This window comes from Natrix helvetica (genome assembly GCF_964273705.1).
Source record: "Natrix helvetica genome assembly, chromosome: 9".
Lineage (NCBI taxonomy): Eukaryota > Metazoa > Chordata > Lepidosauria > Squamata > Natricidae > Natrix > Natrix helvetica.
Genome location: NC_138560.1, coordinates 27,338,812 through 27,351,624, shown reverse-complemented (window position 1 = coordinate 27,351,624; position 12,813 = coordinate 27,338,812). Strand labels below are relative to the sequence as shown.

The 12,813-nt window shown below is 47.1% G+C and overlaps 2 protein-coding genes across 2 annotated transcripts in view; both read right to left on the bottom strand.

Moving 5' to 3' along the window:
* LOC309396890 (uncharacterized protein) overlaps nt 1-12,813 on the bottom strand; it is a 393,556-nt gene that overhangs the window by 165,173 nt on the left and 215,570 nt on the right. The gene's annotated exons all lie outside the window — the stretch shown is intronic.
* Nucleotides 3,647-12,790, bottom strand: UTP11 (UTP11 small subunit processome component). The gene is made up of 8 exons (XM_081962428.1): nt 12,653-12,790; nt 12,510-12,571; nt 12,318-12,420; nt 11,984-12,097; nt 11,386-11,479; nt 5,455-5,585; nt 4,072-4,182; nt 3,647-3,842 (listed from the first exon to the last, which is right to left on the bottom strand). The coding sequence occupies exons 1-8, from the start codon at nt 12,710-12,712 to the stop codon at nt 3,759-3,761; spliced, it is 759 nt and encodes a 252-aa protein (XP_081818554.1). The 5' UTR covers nt 12,713-12,790; the 3' UTR covers nt 3,647-3,758.

Here is a 12,813-nt window from a genome sequence, read left to right as displayed (position 1 = left end):
TTTTTGCTTCTGCGTTATGTGCAGAAGCATTTTTTTACCTATTGCGCATCCCTGAGTGAACCGGCAGTAGAAGAAGCCGGAACCCAGTCCTGTCCCACTGGAACAAGGCCCTCCGGCTCTTTGCCACCAGCGGCACTTCCTCCAGCCTTTGCCCAAAGCCCTGCACCAGGAGACTGAAGCAGACCCCAAGTCAGAATTCCTCTCCCCCTCTGGCACTTACAAAAGACCCCGAAGGGGGAGCCTCTCTGCAGCAACACAAACGTTCATTGTATGTATTCAGCCCAGGGGCCGTAGGTTGAGAATCCCTGATTTAGTGCAATATAAAAAATGCAAATAATTTTTCTGCGGACCACCAACATTTTCTCGCGGACCACCAGTGGTCCATAGACCACCAGTTGCTGACCACCTCTCTAGTCCAACTCCTTACTCCAGCTGGAGATCATCTATCATTTCAGAAAAATAGTGTCCAGTCTCTTCTTGAAAACCATCAATGACAGAACAGAGGGACCTTCTGGGGCCAGGCTTCCCTAGGCCTGCAGCAGCCACATCTGGGCATGGATGCTCCAGTTCTCCATTGAAGAAAACAAGTTGTTTTTGAAGATGAGCCTATAAAGTGGCAGCCATAGGAAGGGGAGATGCCTTCTCCGGCTGAGTCGCCTAAGCTGTGGCTTCAACTGCAAAAGATCCAGACCCACCAGGCAGGAACAAGCAGCCCAAGTGACCTCTCCTTCCATTTGCACTTTCTTGTGTCCTTTAAGGACACTGCCCACAAGTCTCAACAACAAGGCCCCCTTCATCATCTTCCAGTCCCTCATAAAAACTAAGATTCTCTCTTCAGGACATTTATCCCCTCCAAACTAGGGTGACCTACTGGAAAAGCTGCATTTCTTCCCCTTGTAGCAATAGGATGCCTTTAAAAGACATGTCTAGATGCACCACAGACCTTCAGGCAGGGATCGAGGACTCCAATGGGGCCAGGAAAGGAGAGAAGGGGGCACTTCTTTTTTGCACCCAATTCCAGCCTGCCAGCTCCCACATGAAAGCCCACTGACAGTTCAAGCACCAGCTGCTTCCCTCAGATCCTCTGCCATATGATGTGCTCGTGTCCTGGAACTGACCCCCCACCCCACCCCAAAGTGACCAAATTGGCCAATGTGAAAAAAAAAAGGATAAACCACACGTGGAGGCTGCAGAGGAGGGGGAAATCTTTTGTATTTCTCAATTTTCCGAATCCCACTTTTTCAAAAAACATTTACTTAAATCATCTGCCACCTTCCAGAGTCGGCTCCATCACAGCATGGAATTGATGTCACCGAAAGCTACAGGGAAGCCCTTCCTCCGTCCCGATAGTTGGGAAAACTCTTCTTATGTTAGGTGCCAGATGTGGACTTGATCCAGGTCTGCTGGGGAGCAAGAGTGGAAGGAAGAGGAAGAGAGGAAGGCCCTTCAGAGGGAAGTCCACCAGTCAGAAAAAAGAAAGGGGCCCCACAGGTGGTCCCGCTTTCTCCCCCTTTGGGAAGAGACCCCTGGGTCTGTCTGCAGCAAGAGGGCAGGGTGGGAGCGGGGGAAAGCAGAGGGTTCCCACACCTTTCTCAGCGCGCTTGCCAAAAGCAGGCTTCCCGAAGACGTCTCCGAGCGCCCGGCTCATTAGAGACGCATCTCGCTTGGCTGAGGTCCCGCACCTTCCAGCTCATTAGAAAGATGCCGTTGCTGCTGGCTGCACCCCAATCATCTCTGCAATCAGCGCCTTTAATTAGGTTAATTAAATTGTATCAACCTCCCAGGGACACCGTTCCCAGATGCTGACAAGCAGCCAAACCAGCCCCTGCTCCAGCTGCAGCCCAGAAGCCGCCACCACCCTTCCCTCTGCTCATTGGAGATGCCTGTGTGTGTGGGGGGGTCTTCCCTTGGGGCCTTTCCCCTTTCCAAAAGGGGGCCGCGGTTTAAGCAGCGCAAACCCACGCACTCCACCCTGCTCGGAGGGCAGAAGAGCAGCTCGTGGCTCCAAGGCTGCTCGGGACAGGTTCCGTTTCTCCTTGGAAAAGTGGCTGACGTCCCGGCGTGCAGTTCTGGGAAGCCTTCCATGGCCGGTGTGGGGCTCCAACGCGATGGGCTGTCTGGGGCAGGCGCCGCTCACTTCCTTGCAGGGAGACAGCCCTCTCCCCGAATTCCCGCTGGAGAACGGGCGGGGAGGCCACACTGCCACTCCTGCCCACAGGCCCGGCCCCAGCAATAGTCTGCACACCGCACACACCTTTGCCATTTCCCATCTCCATCCGTTTTGCACTGAGCTTGGAGAGAAACTACGTTTTCCTAGGTGGTCCTTGACCCTTCGGCCGCCTGCTCTTTTTCAGCTTTGCCAAAACAAGCTGAACTGTAGTCAGAACCCTCTGCCTAGTCCTGTCCTGCCTGTATTCTAGATTTGTGTAAAAGTGTGACACAAATAACACAAATAAATAATGGTCCAGTTTTATTTCCAACTTTTGGAACAATGTCCATTACAGACTTTGCTTTTTCACAACTAAACAAATCTCAGAGAGATTTCAATTTTGATCCTGAGTGTCATTTCATGTTTTATTTCATCCCAGCATTTTCAGGTAGAGGAGTGTCGCCTTGTCCTGGTTTCAAGGCATCCCATGAGGTACCAGCCAGCCCATTGTGAGAGGTTTTCCTGCAGCCCTTTGCAACTGCTTTTGAGCTCACTGTCCTGAATCATCAGCTCCTTATAGGCTTGCAAGACAGCCCTCCCAAGACTCTTCCCCTTCCAGTGGGGACATGTCCAACAGCCACAGGAAAACAGAAAAATGGAGAAACTGTAAGCTGGTCAGAATGCTGCCTCTCTGCTCACACAAAACCCTCGTGGCTGCTCACCTACCTAGAAGGGCTGGTGTGGTATTATGAACCACAAATTACTCAGCTACCTGTTAGCCTTGCACATTGCAACAAACCACCATTCAGTCTCTCTCTCTCCCATCATCACAGCCATTATCTTTTAGGGAGAGATACTTCAGAGGGAGGGGGGAGGAGCAGGACAAGCCAAACAGATATACCTCCAGTGAATCTGCTTGGAGAAGCCTAGTAAGCCCACCCTATCCAAAGCTCCTGTTCTAGTTAGCGTCAAGTTCCAAGCCCACCTTCCGTGAAACAGCACTGCCCCCTGCTGGGCATCCATTCACAACACTGGCCTTACCATTGGAGAGCACACCTGTACACAGCAGCTCCCCTCTCTGATGCTGAAGCCTCCAGGGGATGTTAAGCCCAGGCACAGCACCAAATCCCACAACAAGCAGAAGGGCCCTGCAAGCCCCACCCTTTTTTATACTTGCATCACAACCCTGGAATGCACATTTTACCCCTCCATTTCTGCAAGTCCCTTTCCTCCCTCAGGAACTATGCGAACCGGAGCCAGGTGGGAGGCTGCCAAAGCCCAGCCTGCCCCCCCCCCCACCTTCAGAACCCTTCAGGAAGGCAGAAGGCAGCCTCCCCCCCTCCCCCCCCGTGCTTACCTTCCCCTTCCGTCCGAAGGGGAAGGGGGGGGGGCAGGCTTCTTTCTTCCTGGTCATTCTGCCTTGGAAGGGGAAAGAAGAGGAGGCAGGCTCTAAAGGCAGCGCCTGGACGGGCAGAATGGAAAGAGCAGCCACACATCACCGTTCTTATCGGGTTTATTGGACAGGCCCAAGGTCAAGCTAAGGCAGAGAAAGAAGCATTTGTAGGGTTTGCAAGCCAATCAAGAGAGGAGATCCCTCTTCACAGAAGAGTCAGCGCTTCCGTCTGAACTGGAACTTGTAAATTGCTGGCTGATTTACAGTTTCCTTCTTCAGCTTCACTCTCTCGGTTTTGTCCTGAAATCAAGAAGAAAAGTTTCCCTAAGAAACCTGGTCTACTAAAAGCCTGGCCGCTGTTTCCAGAGGGGCCCCAACAGGCAGCTGCTTCCCCCCAGAATAAAGCACAGGGTCTTCCTGAGCCTGTCCTTCCAGAGGCCTCCCTGAAGGACAAAAAGCCTTGTGCAAGGGAACTGCAAAGGAGAGCAGTGGCCGCCTCCCGCAGCACCCAATAAGGAGCTCTGCTCACCAAGAGATCTTTTCGGGTCTGGAGCTTCTGTGCGATAATAAACATCTTCCGCTCACGCTCGATACGCTGCCTCAACAGACTGTACTGACTCTTCCTCTGCCGGGCCAACCTCTGGAGAAGAAAGAGGCCGTTTTTCCACCCAGGTGCTCTCAAAGTGATACAATTTTCAGAGCACGCCCACCTCCTTCCATGAGGCTGGGCAGAGCTGCCCTCCCATCCAAGTCCTCCCTAAAAAGGCCTTCTGCAACCAGGCTGTCAAGGGAAGCCCTCCAATTATGCAAGTCTGCAGGAAAAGAAGATTGGGGCAGGACCACCAAATGAAAGTACTCTGAGGCTGCAGCCAAGGGATGCTGCTCTGGCTTTGCAGGGGGAGAACTGGAGGGGGGCAGGGGCCAGGCTCACCCCAGCAACAGGGCTGCCCATTCCTGCTGCACCCGTGCCCCAGCCCAAGCATTCCTGACCACAGCCCATCATGGCAGGTGTGAGCTAATTAGCACCATCACTCAGGACATATCCAAACTTGTTCCCCCATAGATGATGATGACTTGAGTCTCCTGGGAGAGGAGAAAACCCACCAGTCTGAACTAGTCTGGGGATGTCAGCAATAAGCCAGGCAGAGGGAGGGGGAGCTTATCATCATATGTTGAAGTTCCCTCCCCCTCAGTGGTTCTAGGCAACCTTTGCATGTCTCCCGTCAGGTCCTACCCAGCCCAAAGGCAGCCTGGTGCAACTCCACTCCAACTTCCCTCCAGTTCTACAGTGAACAGCAACAACCCCACATGCAAAGGAAGCAGACACACTCTGCCCCAAAAGATTAGCCTGAAACCCACAACAGGAGGGAGAATATTTTCACTCCTCTGTAGCTCAGCTGTTCACTCCGGCCGCCCTGCCAACTGGCTTCTGCCAGTGGAGCAAGAGACGGCCACCATTTAAAAATTAAATCTGGCAACGGTCCCGTTCACCTGCCACAAGCTCACTGAAGTCCTTTGAAAAGGGTGAACGGCCACTTTTCATCGCTTCCCAGCTGCCACTTAAGACACTGGAATCAGTCACTTCCTTCTGAAGCATGTTTTATGAACAACAAAATACTCAGAGTCTAAGCAGGACTGTCGACACGGTGGAGATCCAGAGAGGACTTTGTCCATCCTGACCTCTGTTGCCCCATCCAGGAGGAAAGGGTTGAAAGCACACTGGGAAGAGCCTAAACCTTTTCCAATAGAAGGAAGGCGAGTGGCCATTCCATTTTGGCACACACAACCAAGGTGCCCTGTCCATGCCAATGACTTCAGGTATCTGCACAAATTTGCTCCTCCTCCCACCCCTCAATGCAAACTGAGTTCAAGAGAAGGCTCTAGGAAGGTGAGAAGCTTTAGCAGGTCAGACCTGTAACTGTCCATCAGTGGTGATCCCTGAAACTGCATTTTTCTTCAGGGTTTCAAGAGTTGGCCTGTTGTAGACTCTGCTGACCAGCTCCGGAACAGTGTTCAGATGGAGAGCAACATCAAACCTTTGCACTGAGAAAAGGACAGGGTGGTTTCTCTTAATTAGTTGGACCCTCCCTCACTGACTCCCAGCTTACAAACCAATTGAGGCCAGCTTAAGGTTGACAAAGGAAATGTGCTGCTTGAAGGGGAAAAGTCCAAATAGCCAGCCAGGGATACTACTTCACTTAGAAGAGCATCAGAGGGAGGGAAGAAGCTGGTTACATTATTCCTTGGGGGGTGGGGTGGGGTGTCCCTTCTCTTCTTAAAGAGGCTCACCACTTCAAGAAGCCATTATTCTGGACAATTTTTGCTAAAATCAACATCTTGGAAGTTTCACCAATCTATTCTAAGTGAATTGCAATTCAGCCAAACTAAAAAAACTTGGTAGTTCTGAGTTTTGGTTGAGACAAAGCATACAATGGATATTAAAAGTCCACACACTCCTGTTAAATGCCAGAATTTTTAAGATGAAAAAATTAGATCAAGATAAATCGCTTCAGAATTTTTCCCTTCTTTAATATAACATATAAGCTGTGCAGTTCAATTGAAAAAAACATTTTGTAGGAGGAAAAAACAATAAAAAGACACAATGTGGTTGCTTAAGTGTGAATGGTTTCTTATAAGTAGGGATTTGGCTGTGTTCAGAATTAACCAAACACGTTCAAATTTATGGTAAAAAGTACACACCTATGAATTAAAGTGACTCTGATCAAGCCCATATAAAGTTCAGCTGCTCTTGCAGGATTTTTGTGACATTTACTGAATTGCCTCCTAATAAAAGCCATGATCTGCAAAGAGTTTATAAAGCATCAAAAGGATCTCAATATTGTAAGGTATCAGTGAGAATGGTACAAAACAATGTCCAAGGCATTAGATATACTATGGGACCTAGTGAAGACAGTCGTCAAGTGGAGAAAACGTAGCGTAACAGTGACATTACTAAGAACTGGATGTCCTTCCAAAATTGTCTTTTAAAAATGAAGAAAATTGATCCAACATACAGGTGAAACTCGAAAAATTAGAATATCGTGCAAAGGTTCATTTATTCCAGTAATGCAACTTAAAAGGTGAAACTGCCGCAAAAAGTTATTGCAAAAGTAGTTGGATGTTCCCAAAGTGCTGTATCAAAGCACATTAATAGAAAATTATGTGGAAGGGAAAAGTGTAGAAGAAAAAGTTGCACAAAGAGCAGGGATGACCGCAGCCTGGAGAGGATTGTCAGGAAAAGGCCATTGAAAAGCGTTTGGGACTTTCACAAGGGGTGGACTGAGGCTGGAGTCAGTGCATCAAGAGCCACCACACAGAGACGGATCCTGGACATGGGCTTCAAATGTCGTATTCCTTTTGTCAAGCCGCTCCTGAACAACAAACAAGGTCAGAAGCATCTTATCTGGGATAAAGAAAAACAGACCTGGTCTGCTGCTCAGTGGTCCAAAGTCCTCTTTTCTGATGAGAGCAACTTTTGCATCTCATTGGGAACCAAGGACCCAGAGTATGGAGGAAGAATGGAGAGGCACACACTGCAAGATGCTTGAAGTCCAGTGTGAAGTTTCCACAGTCTGTGTTGATTTGGGGAGCTATGCCATCTGCTGGTGTTGGTCCACTCTGCTTCATTAAGTCCAGGGTCAACGCAGCCGTCTACCAGGAGATTTTGGAGCACTTTATGCTTCCTTCCGCAGATGAGCTTTATGGGGACTTCATTTTCCAGCAGGAGTTGACACCTGCCCACACTGCCAAAAGCACCAACACCTGGTTCAATGACCGTGGGATTACTGTGCTTGATTGGCCAGCAAACTCGCCTGACCTGAACCCCATAGAAAATCTATGGGGCATTGCCAAGAGAAAGAAGAGAGACATGAGACCGAACAATGCAGAAGAGCTGAAGGCCGCTATTGAAGCATCCTGCTCTTCCATAACACCTCAGCAGTGCCACAGGCTGATAGCTTCCATGCCACGCCTCATTGAGGCAGTAATTGCTGCAAAGGGGGCCCAAACAAAGTACTGAGTACATATGCATGCTTATATTTTTCAGAGGTCCGATATTGTTCTATGTACAATCCTTGTTTTATTGATTGCATGTAATATTCTAATTTTCTGAGATGGTGGATTTGGGGTTTTCATGAGCTGTACGCCATAATCATCACAATTATGACAAATCACGGCTTGAACTATCTTGCTTTGCATGTAATGAGTCTATCTCATATATTAGTTTCACCTTTTAAGTTGCATTACTGAAATAAATGAACTTTTGCATTATATTCTAATTTTTCGAGTTTCACCTGTACAGCAACTTTAAAAATGATGGAGGAAAGACCAGGAGTATCTCAGTGAGACAGAAAAAACCGTGGGCTCTGAAGAGCCTCACGTAAATTCTGTCTGACAAACTGATGATGATTGATCTTCGGATCAGAAGTTTCCTGAGGGGAAAGTGAAGAAGGAGATGTGTCTCATTAGACCCAACAGAATGTAACAGGTTCCTCGTAGGCTATCAAGGTGGGGGCTTCTGGACTAAGCATTTCAGCAGGAGCGGTGTAGGAATGGAATGTGAAACCTGGTAAGATCTAATTAAGCAACTAACATAAATCAGAATCTGGAAAAGGCAAAGAACCTTGTGAGTATAAATAATAGCAACGGATAAGATTGGGATTTTGGCAGAAAGAAAAGAAAGAAGGGGGGAAATTGTGGTTTAAATCATTAAGCCCAAAGAGAACTGCTTGTTTTAAACAACTTGGAGACAGAAATGAGGAAACAGAGAATTGACTAACCCATTGAAATACAAACTTTGAATTAGGATTTGAAAAGATTGTGTCTTTAAAAGAGATTAATTGACAACTGGGAATTCTACAAAGGAATAGAAGAAGGAGGGGAGAAACAAATGTTAAAAAGATAACAAGGAGACTTGCTTTATTCGAGTTTGTTCTAATTAACATAGCTTAAGCAACTCTAATCAATGAGAGGTGGAATGTAACAAGGAAAAAAATCAAGAAAAAGCACTATTTTCTCCACTCATAACTCTATTTTGCCTGGATTTAAAACTGGATTTAAAAATATCAAGCTGTATTGCTGGAAACCATCGAGCTGAAAGAATACGGAGCCATTTGCTGGAGGGGAGAACAAACAACAAAGAAAGCGAAGTGATCAAGATGTCTCCCCCTTCTCTTCTCAATTTTGGCTGAATTGAAATATAAGCTAGATCAGAACTACGAATTAAGAAGAAAACATGGAATTTAAATTATATTTAACTGCATAACTAACTGTAATCTTGGAACTGGACATTATGGAAAGGTGGGAATTTGAAGAACTACATGAAATTATAAAAATATGCATAAATCATTTAAAATAAATGTAAATAGATTCTTGAAGTTAGAAACTGAGGAGAAACAGGAAGAAGAGGGAGAGGGTAATGAAATGGTAGAACAGTGGAAAATAAAAAGCAGACAAAAGATTTCACTGGGTTTGACAGCGGCATAGGGAAAATTGAAAAGGGGGGAATATGTCCCAACAAAGAAAAGGGAAGAGACAGGAATAGAGAATTGGGATTGTTGGCGATAGGGAAGAATTGGGACTTACTAGGAAAAATCAGATATTTTAGAAATTGTTATGTGGAGAACATAAAGTTGAGGTATGTGATTTACTCTTTTACATTATAATTAAACTGAGTTGCTAACTGATTAAATATAATAATGGAAAGATAATTAAATATAGATTAAAATATGTGAAAAATGGACACATATAGAATTCTTAAGAAGATGAACAAAAGTGAGGTGTGTGTGTGCTTGTTATTTTACATAGCAGACCAACGGAATTGTAATGAACATTGAACAGCAAGGATTGCTATTTAAAGACAATTACATGTAAGCTAAGTTAAGATATGGAAAAATGGAGGAGGAACATGTAACGTATTTATAATGGAAAATTATTGAGATTATAAAGACAGAATTAAAACTTTGGGGGCGTGTAATGATGTATAACTATGCAATATTATGAGAATAACTGGGACTTGTAACCAGGTCCACATTCCGGCCAAAAATGGGGGAGGGGGGGGTTAAAAATATAATTGCTACTTTTTTCTCTTTCAAAAAAAGGAGGATATATGTTAAAATTAAAGATGTTTATTGAAATGAAATTATAAATACCATCAACATAAAATGGAGCTTGCTCAGAGGCTGAAATACACCATTTAAATGAGATGAAAAGTGTGGGAGAGAGGTAAAGGGAAGGAGAGAGGGTTAAGAGAGAGGGAAAGTGGGGGGAAGAGGACAAGAGAAAGAAGGAAGTGGAAGAAATGATGGACAGGGTACAAATATGGTGCATGGAGAGCAGAAGATCCAATAATCATTCTTGGGGGTTGATGGTTAGACCAACTGATGTAAATATTTAATAATATAAAATAATGTTGGTTATGTAAGAGCATACATGTTGTTATTTGTTATGAAAATGAAAAAAATACTTTTAAAAACATTAAAAGTGATGCAGGAATTTCTGGCAAGTACTAATTACTTACTATATGTGGCAAGAAACACCTGCATTTTTCATATATCTATGCTGTGCAGTGGGGTGGCATGACAGCTTTTTCTTACAAAGAAAAACATCCAAGCCCAGCTGGATTTTGCAAAAAAAACTACATCAAGTCTTCCAAATCATGTGGGAAAATGTGTTATGTTCTGATGAAACCAAGTTGAACTTTTTCGCCATAATTCCAAAATATATATTTGGTGCTAAAACAATACTATGAATCATCAAAAGTATACTGTAACCCAACAAAAGCATTTTGCTTTGGGGCTGCTTTTCTTCAGCTGGAAGTGGGGCTTTAGTCAAGTGCAAGGAAAGAACAATTTCAAACCTCTGCAAAAATGCTGACGATGAAGAGGAATTTCATCTTTCAACACAATGACCAAAAGCATATCTCCAAATCAACAAAAGAATGGCTTTACCAGAAGAACAAAGTTTTGAAATGGCTCGGCTAGAGTCCAGACCTGAATCCAATTAAAATGTGTAGGGTGGCTGAGAAGGCCTGTGCACAGGAGATTCCCTCACAGTCTGTCAAATTTGGAGCGCTTTTGCAAGGAAGATTCCCAAGGGAAGATGTACCATGCTGATAGGCTCCTACCCCAAAAGGCTGAATGCTGTCATAAAATCAAAAGGTACTTCAACAAAATATTAGTTTAAGGGTTTGTACATTTATGCAACCATGTTATACATTTTTCTTCCTAAAATATTTGTCTTTCAATTGAACTGTATGTTATGTTAACGGTAGAAAAAAATTAGACTATCTTGGTCTAATTTTTTTGTATCTCAAAAAGCTGGCGTTTTAACAGGGGTGTATTGACTCTTTATATCCATTGTATTTGCCCTTTTGTCTCTGTCAAAACTCAGAACTAGTAAGTTTTTCAATTTGGCTGAATTACAACTCACCTAGAACATATTGGTGAAATTTCCAAGATCTAAGATATTTGTCTCATAGAAAACCCACACCTTTTCCCCCTTTTGTGTACATCTCTAGTTTTCACCTCAGCTAGTCCTTATAATAATTAGTATGGCTTTGGAGGTTTTTTTCCTCCCCACCACCTTTCCATTTTTTGTTGTTATATCTTTTTAGATTGCAAGCTCAAGAACAGGAACCATCATATTGAAATTTGTATGTGAGAATCGGAGATTGGAATTTTAAAAATGTTAACAAATTATGATTTTGTTGCAATTCAGCACCAACAAAGGAACCCTCCTCCCTTTCATTCAGTTTTCTACCAGAAAGTCAAAGTCCAATTAGACAGGTTTCTCCGCCCCCTTGATTTTCCATACCCAGTTAGTGGCAGTCCCACCACCGGTTTACCTTCCTTCTTGGTGTCAAAAAAGAACAGGTGCTTATTTGGCTGCTTCCCCTCTGCTTCCAGTAGGTGGAGCTCCGACTTCAGCTGCTCGATTTTCTGCTCAAAGATACAGGCACAGAATCAAGAACTGAAGACTTGGTCAACTGCCTCCCCCCCCCCCCCCAGCACAACTCTGAGATCAGGCAACATTTCCCTCCCCCACCCCCCAAAAGGGCATCGCTAGGACAGGATTTTGGAGGTCTGCTGGATCCACTGGGGTCCAAACAAGGCCAATCACTGGAGAGGACTCCAGTGCCATAGGCCCCTTGTGGGTTTCCTCCAACAAGCAGAGAGCGGAACGGCCTGAAGACCTTACCAGCACAAGGGTTCCCTCTCCCCAAAGACAGCAGCTTATGAGATAGTGTCAGGTGGGGCAGACAGCAGCCTCTGCATGCCCAGGGGGTCAGGACAAGGAAGGATATACCCAAAGGGGCTTTTTCAAGAGGCCACTGGGCTTTCTGGACTAGTTGCCTCTTGTAAAGAGCACCTTTGGGGCAACCATGGCCCGGGATGACTGAGAATCATCTCCACAGCCATCGACCAGCAGGGGAATCTTCTGACCTTGACCTCGGCTGCTCGCTTCATCTCCACGTACTTCAGGTCCTGGGTCTTCAACAGCTTCTGCTGCTCAGGCGTGGATTCGGCCTCCGGCTGGCCGATCACGTGCACTCCGTCCTGCGGCCGAGGCAAGAAGCGTCGTGTTCCCAGGGGAAGGAGGGCGGCCCCTCAAGGCAGGGAACGGGCACCGAGGCCGTCACTGTGGCCACTGTCCTGCAAGCTAAGCCGGGAGGCCCGCGGGGAAATGGGGAAGGGGAAGGCCGGCCCGGGCGGAAGAGCGACGGGGCCACCCAGCCGTCCACCCACCCACCCTCCGCCGCAGACCCGCCGGCCCCACCTGCAGCGGCGCGCGGGTCATCCGGAAGTAGAACTCGTCGGGGTTCTTCTCCTGCGCCCGGCGGCGCAGCGCCCGCAACGCATCTCGCTTCTTGTGGAAGTCGCTGCGGGGAAAGGAGCTGGGTCAGGAACCCAGGGAGACGCCGACGCCGCCCCGGGCGCCCCCCCTCCCGCAAGAGGCCCTTTCACTCACGCGGCGCGCAGCCGGTAGTCCGCCTTCTTCTCGAGCAGCCCCAGGGCCTTGCGCGAGGCGAGCTGAGGAGAAACATGCAGTCAGAGGGTGGGGGGGGGGAAGGGAAGAGGGGCCCCCCGCCCCCGCGCCAGCTCGGAGCCAACCTGGCCCCGCTCGAGGTGCTGCCGCTGCCGCGACTTGGCCGCCTTCGTGAACGCCGCCATGGCTCCCAACTTCCGTGGAAAGGCCCGCCCCTTCCGCTTGGCGCAGACCCGATAGGCGAGGCCTGGGTCGGACGCCCCGCCCCCGGCCAGGGCTCCCTCGC